The sequence below is a fragment of the Antedon bifida genome, chromosome 4 (assembly GCF_963402885.1).
Source record: "Antedon bifida chromosome 4, ecAntBifi1.1, whole genome shotgun sequence".
Classification (NCBI taxonomy): Eukaryota; Metazoa; Echinodermata; class Crinoidea; order Comatulida; family Antedonidae; genus Antedon; species Antedon bifida.
This window is the reverse complement of record NC_136229.1, coordinates 14,087,369-14,109,470: the sequence shown is the minus strand read 5'-3', so window position 1 is coordinate 14,109,470 and position 22,102 is coordinate 14,087,369. Positions and strand designations below refer to the sequence as shown.

The 22,102-nt window shown below is 33.4% G+C and overlaps 1 protein-coding gene across 2 annotated transcripts; it reads left to right on the top strand.

Moving 5' to 3' along the window:
* The first annotated feature begins 247 nt into the window (after window positions 1-247).
* Window positions 248-21,866, top strand: LOC144839725 (DDB1- and CUL4-associated factor 13-like). Of its 2 annotated transcripts, none has more exons than XM_078695194.1 (11): window positions 248-392; window positions 5,681-5,763; window positions 5,860-6,059; window positions 6,456-6,563; window positions 8,211-8,300; window positions 12,123-12,278; window positions 12,409-12,569; window positions 16,190-16,354; window positions 17,967-18,102; window positions 19,365-19,528; window positions 20,367-21,866. In XM_078695194.1, exons 2-11 carry the CDS (start codon window positions 5,694-5,696, stop codon window positions 20,452-20,454), a joined length of 1,338 nt encoding a protein of 445 aa, XP_078551320.1. In that variant the 5' UTR covers window positions 248-392; window positions 5,681-5,693; the 3' UTR covers window positions 20,455-21,866. The 2 variants fall into 2 exon arrangements, with proteins under 2 accessions (XP_078551320.1, XP_078551322.1); XM_078695196.1 differs by having other exon boundaries at window positions 299-392; window positions 5,694-5,763.
* Window positions 21,867-22,102: the final 236 nt, after the last annotated feature.

Here is a 22,102-nt window from a genome sequence, read left to right as displayed (position 1 = left end):
TTATTAAGTCATTCATACATAGTATAATGATTTTTCGAAATAATGAAATAAAAAGTCAACATTTCAAATTCCTAATTCGATATTTCAAATTACTAATAAATTCGAAATTTCGATTTATTCATTCGAAATTACTGAGTTAATTCGAATTAGTATTCCCTCATACAGGCTACTGTGTTGCCTCTATACACGGCCGTGTGAGGGCGCTTACATGATGTCACGTGGAATGACGTACTTCCGTGACGGTGCTGCTGCAGTGCATTTGGCGTTACACACAACAACACTGCGTCTCGACTGGTTACACATGCACACCGAAGCACATGGCACTGATTCTCTCAAATACAGTAACTGGCTACTAGACCTAATCATCATCTTACTACGTAAAGTACGAAAAAGTGAGTTCTGTGTATTAATTAGGCTTCTCTTGTAGCCTACCTAGGCCCTAGTGGGTAAAGTAAAAAGCCTAGACTCTAGAGGCTAGGAGGTCTAATTTTAAGGCTTAGACTGCCAGAGGTTTTTCCAGTTAGCTTGAAACTATATTGATATGTATTGTAATTTACAATGGTACCAAAAACAATTTTCAAATCACAATATGTCGTAATAGTAAAATAAAAGTAACCCACTTTTTTAGTTTTTCGTAGTTTCGCATTTAGGTTTTCATAATTAATTATCAATTTGGTAGCCTAGGTATTTGAAACATACTGAGTTTTGTTTGTTTCTGTTTGGTGTTTATTATTAGGACCCTTAGGCATAGTCCTAGTGGGGGTGATTGTCGGACCCATTTTAAGACGATTGGGGCCCATTTTAAGACGATTGGGTACGATTACGCATGTGGACCCACCTTTGTGAATGTTCAGGCCCTTTATTATCCCAAACCATGGAGAAATTCATTTGGTTATGTTAAAGATTCATAAAACATTTTAAAAAGTACACAAAAGGCAGATACACAAAAGGCAAGCACAGACAAACTAGATTTGATTCGTCACTGTGCTCGAGCTGCAAGACATGTTGCTGTATATGAAAATGGCAAAAAGAAACCACATTTTTTTGCTCTCGGCCGTTTTCACACAGCGTTGCTTACAAATAGAAAAATATCGCTCGACTCCCGCTCGAGCTTGAAGATGTAGTACTGTATGTATGGACCAATCGACCACTCAACTACACAGTACAGTATCGAACGTGTCCACAGCAGCACTATTTTCAATAAACTCATGTATTTTTCGCGCTCCCCAATTTTTGGCTTGGCATCGTATTATTACGTTTTTGGTACGTTATCAAAAAATAGTGCGTTATTATAAAATATGTTGTTGTTTACAGGCTGTGCTGCCTGGACGGAAGTAGGGAATCCCCAAAATTTACTATGTGATGAGGGAAAAGACAAACCACATTATCTCGACTTGTCAGCCGTTTTCACATGTTGTTTACAAAATATAGATACCACTCGTTTCCCACTCAAGATTGAAGACGGGAATCTCCAAGTTACAAGAAATCACATTTGTAGTGATAAATTGCATTTTACCTTTCCGTAATTCTACACTACTAGTACTACTAGGTATTTTTTCGGCAAATTAAAAAAAAAATAATGGTCTTGGTGCCCATCAAATTAACAAAAAACTGGAGGCTAATTGGCCCTACCCCTAAAATCCCCAAATTTGTTATGAATACATTGTATACAGTATATATACATATGTACATTTATGACAAATAAAGTAAGTTTTTAAAGTAGTTAAGGTACAGGTATATTTACATAATAAGATGCTTGAATTCAGTATTAACCATATTTTTTTTCTCATTTAAAATCTTAGATACAATGTTATTGTTAATTAGTATTTTAAAATAAAATATGGCAATAAAATACATGATTAATATCGTTTTTGTTAAAATGTGTCTATATTATTTGTGTTTGGGTAGAGAGGCTATAAACTCGCGGGAGGAATATCAAGTATCCTTTCTTTTCACCAAGAAAACATAAAAAAAGAAGTTTGAAAATTAGATATTTAGAATGATTCATGGAATGATATATTTAATGAAAACCGTCAGGTTGGAGTCCATGCACAGTGCAAGTCCAAGATAGTAATTTGGCTATGTGTGTATGTGAGACGCTTCATATCTGATGTCATCTTAATAAAATTACTACTTACAATTTGTATTTACGATATAAAATATTGCAAATTAAAAAAATATAAAAAATACATCATACAGATTATACTGACATGTTATCAATTACTACTATTATTGTTATTTATTACAAACTAATAAAATCTTAATATTTTATCTTTAACATTATTCCTATTTAAGAATATGTCTATGTACTAAAATACCAATGAAACCCTTTTTTGCTCTAGCACGAAGTGATGACATGTTTTGACCGAACCAAATGTAATTTGAAATATAACATTATCATCTCTTAAATGAGATTCAACAATACAAATAACATCAAAATCACACTTTAATAATAGTTTCTTTCAAAGTACAGTATAGTTATTTTCTACCCAACCCCCAATATTCCAACATCCTATACACAATAATTGATGGCAGCCAGCGTTGTCCTACTCCCGACTGGGAAATGAGGATGTTTTGGGAATTGAAGTCCTCCGCAGTACTGTCACTTGTGAACAACTTGCCATCAATGTATAGCTTGCCACGACGGAATAATGTCTTCTTACCAGCCTTATACGCAACAGGTTTCAGTCTAATATGTTCGCGTCTATCAGATTCAATTTCATCTGACTTTACATAATATGCCTCATCTTCTAACTTTCTCTTAGCTTTAATTATTTTGTCTATGTCGTTTCTTGTCATGTTTTTGTTTACCAGTACGATGCGCAACTTCAACTTTGAAACTAGTTTCTCGAACAGAATATCATTTTTTCAGGACTGTAATTACATAACAACAAATTATGTCAGCGTGAATGTCCTTCAAGATTGTTCTTAGATTCTCGTAAATAACTCATTTCATTACTATTCGAATCAACTTGATTTAATAGTTTAGAGTTTTGTTCTTGTAAACTCAATAAGACTTTTTCTATGTCTGATGTGCGGGCGGTTTGAAATGAATTGGATGCATCAAAATTATGTTCATATTTGGAAACTCTAGCTTCTAATTTATCCTGTCGTTCTTTTAAACAGTCTACACTTTCACGTAAAGAAGATTGCCCGTCTATTAGTGTTTTTAAAGAGCTTTGTATGAAGCATTCAAATTCGGACACTATACTCGCGTTTGAACGTGGTGACTCTCCACTACTTTCTTGTATGAACTCAACCTGTTCATTTGGCATTGCATTACAGAAAGAAATTACTGCTTCATATCTACGCGTAACCTTTCGTAGCCTACGCGTAGGTAGATCGTAGGTCATTGTTCTCTGAACGTAGCCTACGAAGTATTGTTATAATAATTACCTACGCGCGTCGATCGTATATTTGCCATTGAGTAGGCAGGGATGAGAAACAGACACAGTCAAACGATCGATTTTCGCTATCTGGATTTTTAAATATAAATGAGATTTTTTTTCTAGCAAACTATTGCCTTTGTTGGTGGTGCTATTTACTGTATATTAACACGGCGGTCGTTTGTTTTTCGTAGATATTTCAGTAACCACGAACTGTTCAAAATTGTGTGTAATGAAACGGGCCGCAGGGTTTAATATCTTCACGAATGCCTTCGCGCTTCTTATTCATCTCTCTCGATGTTACTGCAAACATTCATTAATAATTAAAAAAATTTATAGAGTTAAATGTTTCGTTTGTAATTTATTATAAAATGAACTATGGATCAGGTGCCGTTTTCAGCTACCTCTGTCGGCGATTGACGATGATCAGGACCATTGACTATCGGCCCAACTGTATGAACGTTCGGGCCCAACTATGTAGACGATCGAGTCCATCCTAAAAATAAAGGGAAGCCGATCGGTCCACGAAAATAAATTGGATTTATAATTGTCTACCATAAAATAAATTAAATGTGTTCTTTACACGAGTTTGTGATACAAATGTAATAAACCATGTAAAAGAATTATAAATATTTGAATAGTTTTATCAACATTAAAACGATTATTCCTTTTCTGTGCATATTTTCCAACGTACATGCATGTGGTGTTTGTTGTGCAGATAAAACTGTCAAAAAACAAAGACCTGTGTATTGTTGGTAGCAAAAAAGAACATAAGAATAAATAAAAGCATATCAACTACGACTGTTTCAGTTCCGTAGCCAGGGGTTTTTTTGGGGGTTCGGGCGAACCCCCCCTTTTGCCGAACCACCCTTTTACCAGCGGAACCCCCCCTTGAAAACAAAGGCCCCACTTCCAAAATCGTGCAATTAATTATCAATTATAGCAGATTTTTTGGTCATTTTACTTCTATTGACTATGTTTAAATCATGTAAGTGTACTAAAAAAAGTGTACTATATAATTTCTCTGCATAATTCAGATTTTAGTAGGTAAAAAATGTATCTGTAAGCTGATTAAAACAACCGAAATTGCTCTGTCTCTGTCTCTCTTTTAGGTGCGAAACTGCAATAGCACCAACGGTGATGTGGTTGGTATATTCCTCTTTTTTTTATTTTCCTCACTCTCATCCCTGGTAGCTAAACACGCACAAAGGAAATGATTACGATTAAAAAAATATAAAATAAAGTTACAATTTGGTCTTTCGCTAGTCAAAATTAACACATTAAATTTCACACCTTGTTACTTCACTAAGAACATCATAGGGTTGTTTATTAAGGTTACGAAGTTCAGAACGTAGCTCATTCAAAGTTGTTTATTGAGGTTACGAAGCCAACAACGTAGCCTACGTTCTATCTATGAAGCTACTTAGGAAAAGTTGCAGTATTTTCTTTCTGTACTGTAGGGCGTCTGGTACAATTTATCTGTCGTTACCCATTTAGTATTGTATGAACTCAACTTGTTCATTTGGAATTAATTATGAGTGGTATCTATGCTGTCCCCCAGTGGGGTCTGCAGGGCCTATTGCAGCGGATAAAATGTCTGTTGTTTGTGAATTTGGTATGAGGATGTCAATGGGCATCTCATGGTTGTGAAATTAGGTGATATCTCACTATGCTATCCCCATTTTTAAAGCCCTCCGTATAGGGGTCTGCCGGGCCTATGACAGCGGATAAAATGTCTGTCGTTTGTGAATTTGGTACGATGATGTCAATGGGCATCCCATGGTGGTGAAATTAGTTGGTATCTCTCTCATCTAACTGGTAACGATTTTTTAGCACCTTTCGGGGTCCCCCACGTCTATACGTGTACCCGGCAGACACCCATTTTTGGCTTTTGGTTTTTAAATTTCTACCCCTCTCATAATAAGTTCATAATGGTGTGGCTATTATAAACATGTCGATTATAAACACCTTGCTTTGGCCAGTAATGTTCAGTAGGCCTAGAGGGGTAGAATTTTCTCAAAATGCTCCATCAGCAAATAGTTGCTGTGAGTGGGCCATGGCTTTACTACAGCAATTAATTTTTCTTCTACAGCAGAAATTTCAGGGTTTTCGGTATAAATTACTGATATTTCGTGAGATTTTATTGGCCACGAGGACTTGTCATTTGACTATTTAACTGGTCCGCCACACATTTAACTGGTTATTGGCCAGCGGACCAGTATTATTGCGAATGCTGTACTTATTAGTAGGTCTATCCCCACCTGGTACTGATGCTAGTATTATACTTGTTTCAGATTTATTATCAACATGAAGGTGAAAGTACTTTGTAGAAATCCTGATGATTATGTTAGAGACACCAAGAAGGATATTCAAAAAGGTAATAATATACTTATTAATAATGACCTAGTAAAATGCATTAGTTAGACAAATCTTTTTTATATTATTAATAAAAATACAACTTTCACCATGTTAGTTCACAGAAATTATGATCCATCATTACATCCATTTGAAGCTCCAAGAGAGTATGTACGTGCACTAAATGCTACAAAGTTGGAACGTGTATTTGCAAAACCATTCCTTGGGTCACTAGATGGTCACACTGATAGCGTACAATGTATGGCTAAGCATCCTATGAGTCTTTCAACTTTACTTTCTGGCAGTTGTAATGGTGAGGTATGTATTGTTTATCCTGAGCAATTAACCCCATAGCACTCTCAGGTAAAACCTCTCACAAACTAAACTAAAACTTTGGATCAAAAAGTTAAGATTTTGTTTATAAAAGTAATAGTCATAAGTTTGATACAGTCTGTGAAATAAATCCTTAAACAAGATCTTTCCAGACATATTATAATTTTTATTCACATGGCATTCATAAGAAATAGTATATTTTAACTTCAATGACACGTCACTTTTTGAAATTTCACGAACGTGTTGGAATCTCCAAAAATCCGCTTCATTGGGATACCTACTTTAACAGCACTAGTCTCTCAAGTGTACGCACGCGCACCAGAGATCAAATTGTATATATATATATATATATATATAATAATAAATGATTGGTTTTTGCAGCTGAAGATATGGAACTTGGCAAATCGCAAGTGCTCAAAAACATTGACAGCACATACAGGTTTTGTCAGAGGTATATGTGTAGACTCTAAAGCATCCTACTTCCTCTCTGTAAGTATTTTACTGTTTTCCAATTTTCACCAATTTTTAATGCAGATCCCAGAATTGGTTATTTCCCCCGAAAATCTAGACGATTTCAGCCTAGATAACTCCACTGTATTTAAAACAACAAAATTTCTTCTGGTTTTTTTTATTTGTGTTTTTCCAAAACCCTACATATATGTCGTACAACTAAAAATCCAAGTACAATGATCAGTGTATATAATCCTACTCCTCTCTAGCTGCGCCGTACCTACGTAATTAGTAGTGAAGTAGAAAAGTTGACAATTTTCAGGTGTGGCATGTCCAGTACAATGGAAATAGCAAATATATATTAAAGATAGATAGATAGATGTATTGTTTCCCCAAAATCATGAAAAATAAAGATTTATAAAATCAGACTTTTAATAACCTATTTTGCAGTTTTAATGAAGTTATTCAGTTTCATAGAAAACGAAAATTATAATTCACTTATAAAAAGTCAAAAGAAACAGGTAATTTTAACCAAAAACCATTTTCTTATAAAGAGAGGTAACACAAATCTTTTTGTTTGGTGTATTAATTCATATGTACCTACAACTCAAATCCATGGGTTCAATTCTATGAAATTCAGTTTGTAGGTGTTAACCTATAACCATAACACATGGAATAGCCATAAAAATTCTGTTTAATTTATGCTAAATTGTACCCGTAATATTTGACTTACGCATTATAAATCATTTCGTCAACCAAATATTACTTATGGTTTAGAAGTCTGGGGTAGTACCTATAAGTCGCATCTATATCCTATTTTACTTTACTTTAAATGTGTCTTAGATGTATAACTTTCTCTGTTTTTATGGCTCCATCTTCTCCATTATTTAAATACCTGTGGCCATATTCACCAATTACACTTACACACTAGTGAGATATTTCCCTTAAATATTAAAGTCCCATTCCTTACGTTTGTTAGATCTAATTTAAAGTCCCATTCCCTACGTTTTTTAAATCTAATTTAAGGTCACAAACTACATTTAATGTAAAAATAAATATTATATGGTCCTATTGAGATAACTTTTTTGTCTTTATACGGTTAAAAATGTGAAAAATAAGGGAGCGTGCCCAAATGTTTTTACTCCGTTAATAGACTGTTCAACTGCGTTAATAATATGCAAAACGTTAATAAGTTGGGCGGTCTGTGCTCAGCAGAGCGTATCATGGTTAATACAATGAAATTGATTTACTATCTAACGGGTACAACGGAAGAACAACGTCCGTTGTTTTCGTCCGTTAAACGCCGACCTAACAGATCCTAGTTAGTACAGTATTACGTCGTTATGGCTTTATTGAAATGCTTTGTTTTGAGCAGTAGTTTAATTTTCCTTGGTTGTTGAATTTTTATACTTTATTTATATTTTATTGTAATTATTAATTTAAAAAATGTTTGGACTTTTCAAATTATTTATAAAGTTCAAACGGCTAACAAAATGAATAAAATCTTGTTTATTTAAACATGGTCAAAGGTTAAACTTCGATTTGTAAAATTTGACCTAATGTAACCCTATTGAACCCTTAATTTACAGAATGATCCTTATTTTAATTTCAGTAAATTAAAATAATTATGTTTTATTTTTAAAACTGATAACTGTTGAGCTACATGAATATTTTTTTTTTATGAAGGTTGGTGATGATCAAACAATAAAACAATGGAGTTTGCCTTGTACAGAAACTGAAGTTGAAGATGCACCTATCAACACTATAATAGGAAAGGTATACATTTGAATTTCCATCTTATACCCTATTCTAACTAAACACTAGGGTAAAAAAACGATCGGGATTCCTGGTGGGATACACATGATATCTCACTGGAAATTATGGTCCATATCCTACTTCATTTTTTCAGAAATCCGGAATCACCCGGAATCCCACCAGAAATTATGTCAGGATCCCGCTTTTTTGTTTTATACATCCTGCAATACCGGGATCTTACCGGGATTTGTTTGTATCCAGTTGGTATCCCACTGGGATTTCACTGCCATCCCACTACGTTTTTCATTATATCCTGCCATTATTTTCGTGGTCCCACTGCATTTAAGAGGATCAATTAAGGTATATGGGTATAAGGTACAATAAAACTGAGATTTGTTATTTTTCCCCAAAATTAATTACTTTAAAATTATGATAAGGGTATATTGTGCTAGGCCTATTGTTTTAAAGAAAAGGAGGTCCAATCAGATCAACAGCCACCTTCCCAACTCTGACTGAAACACCACATCATCCATTTAGTTCCTAGGCTTATTAAAAAAACAAAAAAATTGATTTGGCATATTTAATTTAATAATGAATTTATAAAGTAGGATTAGATAATAGATAGGCCTAGATCTAGCCTATAACTAATTTCCATTTTAAAATGGAAATTTGTTATTTGTTAAATTTGTTAAATGGATCAATAACATTTCTTGAATCTGGAATACAGTACTGGTCAGAGGACCTTCGACATAAGTTGCATGTTTTCATCAAGTAATGAGCGAATTCGGGAATTACAAGCTATTTACGACTGTCAATATCTTCGAGTGATGCATTAATTCAAATGTCGCACATGCTTGTGAATACAAGAGAATTCTTGGTGATTTCCATTGTACATAAACGATAAATTCAGCAGTGTAATTGTAATCGATTCTATTATTTATTTCAAAGGCATGCCATGTCATTTTGTGGGCTCTTTGGATGTTTAATATAATCAAATCGTTTAATGTTAGGCCTAGGTTGTTGTTGGTACAAGTACTTTACTTAGGCCTAGTCTGTCAGACTCAATTCTCGCTAGCTAGCTTGGAGAGTGCACCGTAATTAGAGCAACGTAAGCAAATGTAAAATATTTAAAATTCTTTAGTATATTTCTACATAACACATTTAGATTGAATAGTTGAGCACTTTATAAATGTTTCATTTATTATACCATTTAATAAGTTGTTAAATTGAATTGAAAATTCTAAGAGAAACCAACATTTGCCTCTCATGTGTCCATTGCAGGGGTGTCCATATTTAATTATCACACTTAAGCTATGTTTGACATGGGTAAAACAGAACGGCACATGCGGTAAACGGTTTGTAAATTTTATAATACATTGTACGTTATGTGTGTTTCCGCTGTTTTCAATTCAGGGGAATTCCCATTTTTTAGCCTAAACGAAGTTGTTTTTTTTCAGCGACAACACAGTAGTATAGTAGAGTACACTGATAGTAACATTTGTTCAGTGAACAGGGGAATTCCAAGTTGTGTGGCCATCACCGCCGTGCTGCAATGTTATTCTTAGTATAATAAAGTGTAGTAATGGTTTTGTTTTGTTGTTTTTTTAAAAATTAAAATACAGTTTTACTTTTATTTATCTAAATATTTACACTAAACAATCACAATTTTCCCACGGTCTTGCACATTTTCCCACGGTCCCAGTACAGAACGGTCCTAAAAGGTATTGAATAGTGTGTATTTAATGCTAATCATCTTTGTAGAAAAACAAGTCCATTTGATGTAGTGTACATGCACCCTCTACCATGTGTGTTCGTGATCCGCACTATCTATCATTGGAAAAACAATTTCGAGCGAGCCGAACGGCTGTTGTGGAAATTTCCTTTGATGTACATGCACCCCTCTGGTAAGAAATTACCACATGTGTTCATTATGCGAGTGTCGCAGCCGAATGAACCATTAAACATGGAATATTCAAAACTCTACATAATATTTGAATTTCTATTTTAATTGTTTAATGAAATAACATTTTTATTGGGTTAAAATGGCTGTGTTAAAAGCGGCGTTTTCGTGCAAGAGGTTGCATAACTAATAAAACGGCTATGTTGACTGTATATGATTTAACGCTCTAGCAAACACAGGATATTCGTCGTCCTCCCCTAACCGTTGTAATCCATACAAATGTAACTATGTAAAAGAATTAAATATTTTATTAGTTTATCAACATTAAAATGAATAATCCTTTTCTGTGCGTATTTTCTAACATGTACATGCACATGTTTGTTGTGCGGATGAAACTGTCAAAAAACAAAGTGGGTCCCACATACGATCAACGATTAAGAAGATCGGGCCCATTCTTTTTTTTTTTTTTTACTCGCTCTCATCCCTGCAACTACGATTGGTAACCAAATTAACAAGCTGCTTCTTTTTATATTGTAAATCAAATTGGGGTAGTTGTCATAGGGGGTAGTTGTCCGAATACGATTTTTTCATAAGCAGTGTCAGTAGGTTATAGTTTCGCGCTAGCTCAGTGGCAATTTGTCAGGAACAACGCAGCTATTATTTAACACATGTGTTTTCACGCTCTAGTCAAAATTCTCTGGATAGAAGAAATAGAAAATAAAACTTGTGTTGACAATCAATCGCTATGTAATTTATTTATTTAATGATTTTTAATGAAAAGAAAAAAACAGTACACGAATATTTTTTCTTGTTCATCCTGCTAGCATAGTCAACAACGTCGTGCGTGTATACTGCCAACAAAATTGCACTATATTTAGACGTTGACAACAGGGTTTGCCCACTGTGTGGTCATGGTCTGGGTGAGAGCGTGCAGCTTGTTTTCGAACATCTAAACAATGGTATAAATAATAGTAACAGTATTAGTAATAAAATTAGGCAGGATATTTATTGTTTACATGCTTGTATTAACTCCAAAAATCAACGAACCGTGTATCCGTTTTCTGCTGTACTACTCATGAATATTTATTTGCTTAATTATGAATAATCAATTTGCTAACACAATTAATGACATCCACAAGATTATGCATCAACGAAATAAAAAATAATAAATTATAATTTTGACACGGCCCCAGAACATGTTCCAGGAATATAATATAATTAAAACTCCAATGATACGGTTGGCCGGCTGCCAATATTAAACATTTGGCGGCCCAGCATGGTATTTGTAGATCCGGCCATTGCTGTACACAACAGGGGATGTTGTGTAGTTGATATGTGACATAACAACTCGCGAAACATGCAGCTGAGACGACAAATTGCTGTTATTTTTATGCATTTTTTAAAATTTAGGTAAGTGATGTAGCCTGTCGTGTGCAGCCCGTCAAGAAACATCAGTGTGCCAAATGTGAGCAAGTACCATTCAGCGGTTTCGGAGGAGATACGTAAAATTACGCGACCAATTTAGTAGCAAGCTACAGTATTTACCATTGGCAAACAACTATAACATTTTCAGAGCAGAACAATAAATATAACATTTACCTTTTTTCTTCAAATAAAAGCTGAAACTGTGCCTATTACAATGTCTCACTTTCTTAAATTTATGAAGACGTCATAACGACATAACAAATGCATAAAGAAAGCTTTCTTCTGATTTTCTTCAGAGGTCACATGGCTCAATGTGTAGTGCAACCGGCTTTGCCATCAGAGGTACCGGAATCAAACCGTATCATGGGGAAACATTTTTAAAAGATTACACTTCGCGTATATTTTAATAAATAAAAGAACTTTAATGTGCACGCTTACATTTTATTTGTGCGTGGATAACCAAATTTGTCCCAAGTGACTAGTCCAAATCTACTTACTATTTTTATTAACTTTTGCAGAGTATTTTTATGTCTATTGATCATCATTGGAAGAAACCATTGTTTGTTACAAGCGGGCAACAAGTAGATTTATGGGATATCAATCGGGCTGAGCCTTTGAAGTCATTTGAATGGTGTACAGATAGTATTCATAGTGTGAAATTTAACCCATTAGAGGTAACTCCATTTTTTAACAATTCTTATTTAGTATAAACAGAATGTCAGTTTCTTCACTGTAAAATGGCAAATCATTAGATAACTGATGACTATTAAAAAATACAATTAAAATGAATAATTTTCTTTTTAGGTATCTGTTTTTGGTAGTTGTACAGCGGAGCGTAATATTATCCTGTATGATATCCGTGCTAATACACCACTGAAGAAAGTTGTCATGTCCATGAAAACAAATACAATTGCATGGAATCCAATGGAATCATTTATATTTACAGCTGCCAACGAGGATTACAAGTATGACATTATTTGTTGTAAATATATATATCAATTGGTCATTCAAATATAATTTGTCCAATTCTACTTCATCACAACAGTACATGGCGTTTTGTACGTAGAATATACACTTTCCCCCATTAGGGCGCAATTGGTTTTTTTTATTATGCTAGGGAGTATGATCACGTGACAATTTTCACGATCACACTGCTGCTGCAGCTGGTGATCTGTCATTGTCGCGATGTTATTTTTGACGGCCTTTGAGCATGTTTTTTCATGAAAAGGGCGCTATAAATGTGGTATATTTTTATTATTATTATATTAAAACATTCTTAAATTATTCACAGTGTAATAATGTGATAATGAGATTATTACTAAAATGATTTTAGAAAAACTGGCTATATATTCAATAAAGCTAGGCCTACTAGAGTGTAGGTATGTACCAATGCTGCTTGGCCTCTAGCTAGGCTGATAGCCTTACAGCAGTAAAGTTTGTTTTGGCAGTTAGCACCCAACCTCGGACTACCCATGTGCCATGATAGGGTGCCTGAATAGTTGCTCTTCAGTCAGGCCTAAGCTTCCACACAACTTTACTATTCTGAGCAATACCATTCTTGTTTTGTAGAGGATTTTGTGTTTCACAATTCTTAATGTGCGAGAAAACCCAGGAACGATAAATGGGGTGAAATGAACATACATTTAAGCCTAGCTAGCTAGGCTGAGTAGATGGCCTAGCTAGGCCTAGCTTAAAATTAATAATCAATTTGATTAAGATTATTATGGTAATACTGTTGTTGTACAGTGCAATTCATGATGTTACATGTAAATTATACTGACGTTTTTATCTGAAATATTACTTGGGCCTAAACAAATCACATTAATTTTGTGTATAAAATTCGCCATTTTTCGACACATTATTTTACCAAAGGGGAGACATTTCATTGGCGACTAAAACGCGTCAGTCGCTAAGTGTAACAGGTTTTGCAACGTATTGTAAACTAATAACCCCTAAGTTACTGAAAAAGTGTAATGTATTAAAAACATACAAAATTTCATGCTTCTTTACCGTAAATCTTGTATTGTAACCCTGGGTTATTATTCTTTGATTGTTTTTTAGGGTGGTTACTATTAGAAGGGGGTGGGGGAGGGTTTACTATTGGAGTAGTGGGTTACTATTACTAATCTACTTGAAAATAGTAAATCACCCCAACTTTTCCAGTCAGCAAATCATAGCAAAATAATAAAACTCAAAAACACTCAATCCTCCCCCATTTCTGAGATCAACATGCATTATTTCAAAATACGGCTGCATCATAAACGACCAGTCTTCATAATGTCATTTTGTATTAGTTTTTGTGACTCTAATATTAACCCCATGGGTTACTATTAGAGTAGTTATTATTATAGATTGACTTATAAGGTGGGTTACTATTAGAAGGGGGGTTACTACGTACGTTGTTTTGTCAAACGACCACCACCCAATCATTGTAAAATACAATTTTTGTAGATTTTCTAAGCTAGGCCTAATAATGGAGAGGATAACTCCTTGTAATTGTCTTATTTCATCATACTTTTCAGGGGTGAGGGAATTTCAATTTCTTTCACTTGTCCCAGGACAAGTACCTGCACAGAATTCACTTGTCTGAGAAAAAAATTTACTTGTCCCTCTTTATTGCGCAATAGGCGTAAAATTGCGCAATAGGCGTAAAATTACACAAGTGTCAACAAATGTCACGCAAGTGTTTATTGTCTATTTAAAATTCAGCAGTTTATAGGCCTAGCCTAGACTTTTTTAGCCCGCCCAATATTTTGATAAAAATAACGGTCATTTTTAGGTTTTATTTTATTAACAAAACAGTGTGAGTACTGTAGGCCTAATTAATAAATAGTAGTTAAATAAAAAATAAAAGAATTGAATTACCAAAAAAACTGTGGTGTCTATTAATAAATACAAACGTATCATAGCCTAGTCATACATGTGAACTGATCTTTAGTACTGCAGCTATGCCGGCTAGCTAGGTATTTTTTTTTTTAAAATAATTTCTATTTTGTCCAGGCATAATTAATTAACAAAATAATACCTAATTAATGTAGGGCTGGCTAGGCCCAATACTAATTAAAGCTTAGGCCTAGACCGTCACCATGGAGAGAGAGAAAAATACCTCCCCTTAGGAGGCCATCCATACTCTAGAAGTTAGGCCTCCTACTCTACAACTTCTGTACGGAGAGAGGATGTTTTTGTTATTATCCAATTCACTAAATAAAATAGCTTGTTGCATTTCACAGGTAAATTGATAAAAAACACTCTTTTCCCTATGAAACCACTTTATCAATTGTCCGTTCCATGCACGATGTACAGAGAAAAATGAAAATACTGGGCCTACCACCTCCTCGCGTGTGTACAGCCTCCATGTTGATGCATGGTATTTTTCATCAACAATACCTGGTAGAGTCCATTAATTACGGGGGTTCTTTTTAACTGGGCATTTTTTAATTACCCAGTTAACCTATGTCTCAACCACTGCATGGTCCAAAAATGTTTTAATTACCTCCCCAAATAGAAAATCGTGTAATCTATAATGATGTGACTCAGGTCATTGACCAATCAGTGATGTATTAAATGCACTGGGTTTAATGTGTTTTGAAGAAGCTTGCTATTTTTGTTAATGCACATGGCTAAGTGTTGGCACATGGTTTTCTGTGCTCTTAGTTTTAATTTCCTGAATTTCAAAAGTGCTTGTCCTCGGACAAGAGGATACGTCAAATGTGGTTGTCCGACCGTAAAAAACACTTGTCCCGGGCGTCGGGCAAGTGGGTTCGCTCAGCCCTGCTTTTTTTGTCATTTTTTAAATAAAACGTGTAAACAGAACATATCGTAAATTTGTCAACATATCGACATTTACGTGAAGTTGTGCACCTTCTAATTTTGAAAAACGGCAGAGTTGCGCAACATGACTTATGCGCAATTTTATGATTTGTTATGATTGATCATAGATTAGAAGTAATTTTGTATTGACACTTGGTGAAAATTTAATAGTTATGGAATATTTCCTACAACTTTTTTTTTAAATGAATTTTTTAATTCGTTTTTCATGCTCATTTTTACCGAAACATTCAGCCAAAAGCCTATACAAACTATGTACACGAACTGATAGTGCGCATGCTCTAGATACACTTTTTCTTTTTTTGTAGACACCATTTAATTTTTCAATCGCTATAGCTTCAGCAACATAATAAAGTCCTACATCCTATTTTTTTTACATCTGTATAATATAATGGATAGTGATATTAATCAGAAGATTTGTGTTGTTGCTGTGAATTTGCCTACTGGGTAGCTAGGCTTAGTAGAGGAAGGAGGGAGGGTATTCAGGAACGAGTAGGCCTAGCCCAATTTAACTTCAGAAAGGTGGCGATGCTGCTGCAGAATGCAAAGATTAAGCAGCAGTGGGTCTACCACAAAATATATTTTAGGCGAGGACATGAATGGTACATAATGTATATTGTTGGTTTTAGCTTATCAACATTTAAAATGATGTATATGGCGACGTATTTATTTAGGTTGAGGCCTAGGCATGTAAATTAATTTATTTTAATAGTTAATAATAATAATAATAATAATAATTCTAATATTTTCTTTTCAGTTTGTACACATTTGATGTTCGTCGCTTAGATCAACCAGTTAATGTACACATGGACCATGTGTCTGCAGTTGTGGATCTTGATTATTCTCCAACTGGCCGTGAATTTGCAAGTGGTAGTTTTGATAAGACCATCCGCATTTTTGAAATAAATAAAGGTCATAGCAGGTGATTAATTTCTTTCATTAAATTTGTCAAAATACAGATAAGAGAGCCCACCATAAAGAAACAACCCTAATTCTATGTGTGTCGCTGCAGTGATCAATAGAAACCCCATTTTCATAGTCGACGCGAAGTCATGATTGTAAGCTTAGGTTTTAGACTATTCCTCTTCAATAAATAGGAAAATTAGATTAGAAGATTATTGCACTGAAGTTCATACAATCACTTAATATTCTTTTTTCTGTAAAACTATGACTAACCCAATCGGTGCTGATTTTTTTTCACTATGCCTAAAGCTTATTAAATATAGATTGTGATATATGAAAACCTAAAAAAATCATTATTTCCGACACTGCGCCGATTTTGTGATTTTTTAACAGCAATATCAACGGACGACCAACTAATTGAGTTCGCCTTTCGCGAATATTTAAAAGTCATGTCTGAATGTTACGTCCTGCCTGGCTCTATAAACACAATGTGCGTTAGGCCGGCTTTAATTTCTGAACGGTATTAAATTCAATCAGCATTTCTACCAGCAGAAAAATGGAATAGCGTTGTCGACTGGAAATGGGTTTGTTTTCATATGGTGGGCTCCTTAAGATAAATAGTTATTGTCATAAACTCACATGTAAAAACATGTACATTGATAACATTACTTACACGAAAAGGTTAAAAATTCCACATACATAAAAACTTCCAAAACCACAGAAATTCACATTGCAAATACAGTACTTAGTACATAAAAATTAATAAAATACAAAACTATTTTTGGAAAGAAGAGCTGGATACAAATATGGAATTATATACAAACGATTTCCTACATTGTTAGAAATTGTTAATGTAAGGAAGTGTGTCAAAATTATTCTTCTTAGTGTACCGCATTTATAATGTTTTGTAATGAAGTAGACAATAATTGGTGTTTCCGCGATTTCTTTTATGCAGGAACATGTTGTTGTTCGTTAATTTCGTTTACAAATAGATTATTATTGAGCAGGCATCGAATATTCATGAGGAAATTGTGCATGAATTCAACTGATTTTCCGTAGTCATGTTTTCGGGTGAATGGCTGTGCATACGGCGACTTGTACTATTCAAAAAACTCTACATTACTTTTACATTTATAAAAGAGTTAATAGGCACGTTCACATAAGATTTTATCATGCTTTCGTATCATGATATTCAATATCACGTTAGCAGGAAGAGCGTTTAGAATTTAACATTGGGATATATATAAGCTGCTGAAATGTAGATATGAATTCATATAAAAATTGTGCCTATTGGATGTTGTGACGTTATCATATGGCCAATTGAAGTTAACAAGTAGTTTTTTTTTTCTCTTTAGTTATACAAATTTCAAAGAGCGCGCACTGTCTGGAATCCAGACTATATATAAACATATAAATATATATAAATCAACATTTTTCAATCGTATTTTAACATGCATGCATAATTTTTTTAATTAAATGTCAGTAAAATTATGAAAATGATCGTGACGAATTAAATTCTAGTTATGATTACAATGCTAAACATTTTTTAAAATATATTATACAAAAATATTTAAATAATTTGGATTTAGAGTATATTTTACTTTTACAGTCATTTTTAAACTTTTTTTCAGAGAGGTATATCATACAAAACGTATGCAGCATGTGACCTGTATTAAATGGTCACTTGATAACCGGTATATTTTGTCAGGATCTGATGAGATGAATCTCAGAATTTGGAAAGCAAAAGCTTCTGAAAAGATAGGCAAGGTACAGGATATTTTATTAAAGAAAGGAGTACTATATAATTTATGCCCAAGAAAAAATGTAAATTTGTAAATTGGCAGACTGCACCATAAAATGTAACCAGCAGTCACCAATACCACTCACAATGTATCAGTGGTCAGCATAATGTTTTTTGTTGAATTTCTGACTGACCAGTTGCTTGTGGTGCATCATGAGAGGTATGAAAGTAGGCCAACGTACACTTTGTTCGGGAAAACTCCGTCATATTGGTTGATTTGTCCATAATTATTGCATTTTGCCGGGAGGTAAGGCCAAATCATAAATTTGCATACTGTTTTGTATTTCCTTGTACTATTAGTCCGGTGGCAGGTGGGACAATCACCACCAGAAAGGGGACAAATTGGCATCCAACTTTTCTAAACCAGAATTTTCCGTAGATTACGAATCTGGAAGTTAATCGATCCGGATATGAAGCATTTTCGAGATTTAAGGGGTCGAAGTTCAAAATTTAGTAATTATAACAATGTATTCAATAATTATTTCAAAATACTCGGTATATAAAGTTGGTTTGTACTTTCGATACTGATTTTAACCACCTGATGTAACCCTGTTTACTAATTAAATTGAGTTAGATAATTAGTTATTAACAATTAAAACGAATTTAGGTTCAACGATTTGCCCCAAATAGGTGTGTTTTCCGATCGTGGTTTACACTGTCTAATCGATCATCTTGAAAAATACCCGCACACAATAATATGAGGATGCTTTGCATTTACCTATTTCCTTCTACGATAATTATTTTTAATAGCGGAAAACCGATTAAGCAGCTCGAGTACAGCATCATGTTTAAGACAGGCCGATTTTCTTTTAAAAATACTATTTTGATAGATTTAATATACGTTTATACAAATGTATTGGTTTGCGATGAATGTAACATTCCAATATAACTTTGGTTTAACAACAAGTACCTGTAGGTAAATTTATTTATGGCTCCGTATCAAAGATAATGTCGGTATTGCCAGAAGAAAAACTATTGCTTCAGAGATTTTAACTCAACATTTCCTCAATGAAAAACTGTTTATACCATAATATTTTTATTGAAAAAAATTCCAAATACGTTTTTGCAATAGTACATGCATTCTTTTTTTAATTCCATAGATTCTCCAAAAACAAATTAGCATTTTGTAACAAGGAGGTTTTGAAAATTTAGCCTCTAAAATTGTCCAAAGCAGTAAAAATCATCCCATATTGCACATTCCGTTATCATACTTCAATTTTTTTAATAGTTGAAGAAACGTGAAGAATCAGCTTTTAGGTACAACGAAAAATTAAAGGAGAAATATCGACATCATCCACAAATCAAACGTATTGCACGACATCGGCATGTTCCAAAGCTAATCTACAAAGAGGCACAAACAATACGAATACAACGGCAGTCTTTGAAACGAAAGTAAGTGTACTTAATAGACTTATAAAAGTGAGATGGTGTACATCTGGTAGCCATTGACAGAAAGTTGACATAGATTAATGCTACTTTTAAGTGTACACCAGAAAGTGACATACCACAAATTGCAATAATGTTGTCACTATGTAATATTTATCTATTATAATATTATTTAAGACAAAGTTGGAACAATCTATAATTTTACTATTTTAGAGCTATTTCGTAACATTGTGTTTTATCTAATTTACGTATTATTGTCAACATTCCCATATATAGTTATTACTTCCTGATTGCCTCTTTGTACTGTGTTTTACTTTGATGCTTTGGATGCTTGCCAACGTCACATAATCCCCATCACTGATTGGCTAGTTCTTACAATCATTGGGCATACGCTTACAAAAGTTGACTTCAAGTTGTAAGGTTGTTAAATCACATCGTAAGACATGTTCAGCCAGAAATACTACGATGATTTCTACTTGCGTGGTTGTGACATTTAGCTTTTTTCAATCGGTTTCCTTTCAATTTTAAATGTAAAAACAACGAAATCGTAAATAAATTTGAATTTCTTATGTCGACTGGAAACCAGGCCTTACATAAGTAGGGTAGGCCCAGATGTGAAACTTTAAATCTGGCCTGCGACATTATGTTGGTAAAGTACAAGTTCTACCCTCGGTAGAAAACTGTTGAGAACCCTGGTCGTATACTGTCAAGCAAATTATGAAGAGAGTAATTTGAATATTATCTTTAATTTGAAGTCTATATTTTGAGTTCGTAAAATTATATAGTACTGAAAATATCTGGGATTTTATGCATTCAAATAATTTTGTTTATAATCTTTTTTCAGACTAGATAATAAAAGGAAACATAGCAAAGAAGGTACAGTACCAATTGTTTCAGAACGCAAGAAGCATGTTGTGGGTATTGTTGAATAGTATTTAAAAATGTCTGTTATAGGTATGTAATTGATAAATAATTAAAAGCTTTGATGGGTAACACCAGTATTGGTATTTGGTTATTTAGTTACCACGATAGAAGGGTGCCAATTTGTACATTTTGAAACAGGATAATGCTGATTTAGCATTTAGTAATACTTTATTCTTGAATAATTTAATTATTAAGAATATAATTTATTCTGTGCAGATAATGAAACTTAAACTGGGTTTAAAATATGTATTAAGGTATTAAGTAATAATGATACCCCCCACTTATTTGGATGGCAGACAGTAACATACAAACATTTGACATTGTAAATCTTTACTTCAACTTTTTTATTCTTGAACTAGTAATTTAATTATTTAGGAACATAGTTTTAGATTAATCTGTTTCAAGAAAAAAGTACATTTTTATATTTTATGACGAAGAATTGTAAATGGAGAGCCAAGTAATAGTAATAGGTGGATAATTGATAATCTGCACAGATTACAATACAAATTGAGTAGTTTAAACTTTGTGTATATCATTAATTTAAAGTTTAAAAAATAAAATAAATGTAATTTTAAAAATTGTGCTATGTTGGTGGTTCCTGCACATAGTCCAGAGTCATAATTAGCAAACTTATCAATCTTTACAATTGCAGAAAAATCTCTGAAAATTCCTATCTGGCATCCGAGCAACCATGTTTTGAACTAATTAATTACTCCAAGGTTAAGAGTGCACTACATAACGTATAAAGAAATATTTTCTATTGATCATACATTCCAATAATTATCGATCTATAGTTTTCACTATGTTTCATAATTTTTGGAATTTTATTTGTGTTATTTGTTGAAAATAAGCACTTTCTTATCAGTTAGTCTTTTCCAATTACACAGTAAAATCTCTATTCTTTTGTATACAAATGTAAATAAAGAGGCATTTTAAAAAGCTATCAAAAATAAACAGTGTGATAAAAAATGTTATCAGACGACTTAATATAAGTAATATAAATGTTACGTTTCTAGTATTTTTATTTTCATGCTATAGCAAAAATTATCAACCGTATATCCACCATCTCTTTTCCCCTTCTATGGAGTCACCAGACATTAGGTTACATTAGGTTAAACTACTGAAAAAAGTCTTCCTGGTTTTTATAGCAGAATTTTGCTAAATTTTGTATTTGACCATTTTAAGGGAATGTTTTTTCATCTTGATTTCTATTACAATTATTTGATTTACATACAATTAACTAGATATTATGTTTAAAATTCATGCCTGTACCTGAGCTTTAAAGTTTATAAGCCTATGCATTCTTTTTACAAAACGTCAAAAATTGCAGGTCTAGCCCATGCCTAAGCCTAGCTATGCCTGTGTTGTATTTTCTTTATTAATACAGTGGTAATGTAATAAATATGAGACTCGGTAATAATTTCTGACTCACTTTATTGTCGTTTGTGTGTGTGTGTTACACTGAGCATGACGTCATGAGTTAGGCTCGTACAATTTCTTTCAAGATAGAACATCATGATCTGTATAATATACAGTAAAGTACCAGGGTTTTTAAATTAGTATATAGTGAAGTGAATATTTCTGAGGGTCCAAACGTTTTTAATAATAAACAACTTAGTTATATACTTAAAATTATCAGAGTGATTACTTAATCAT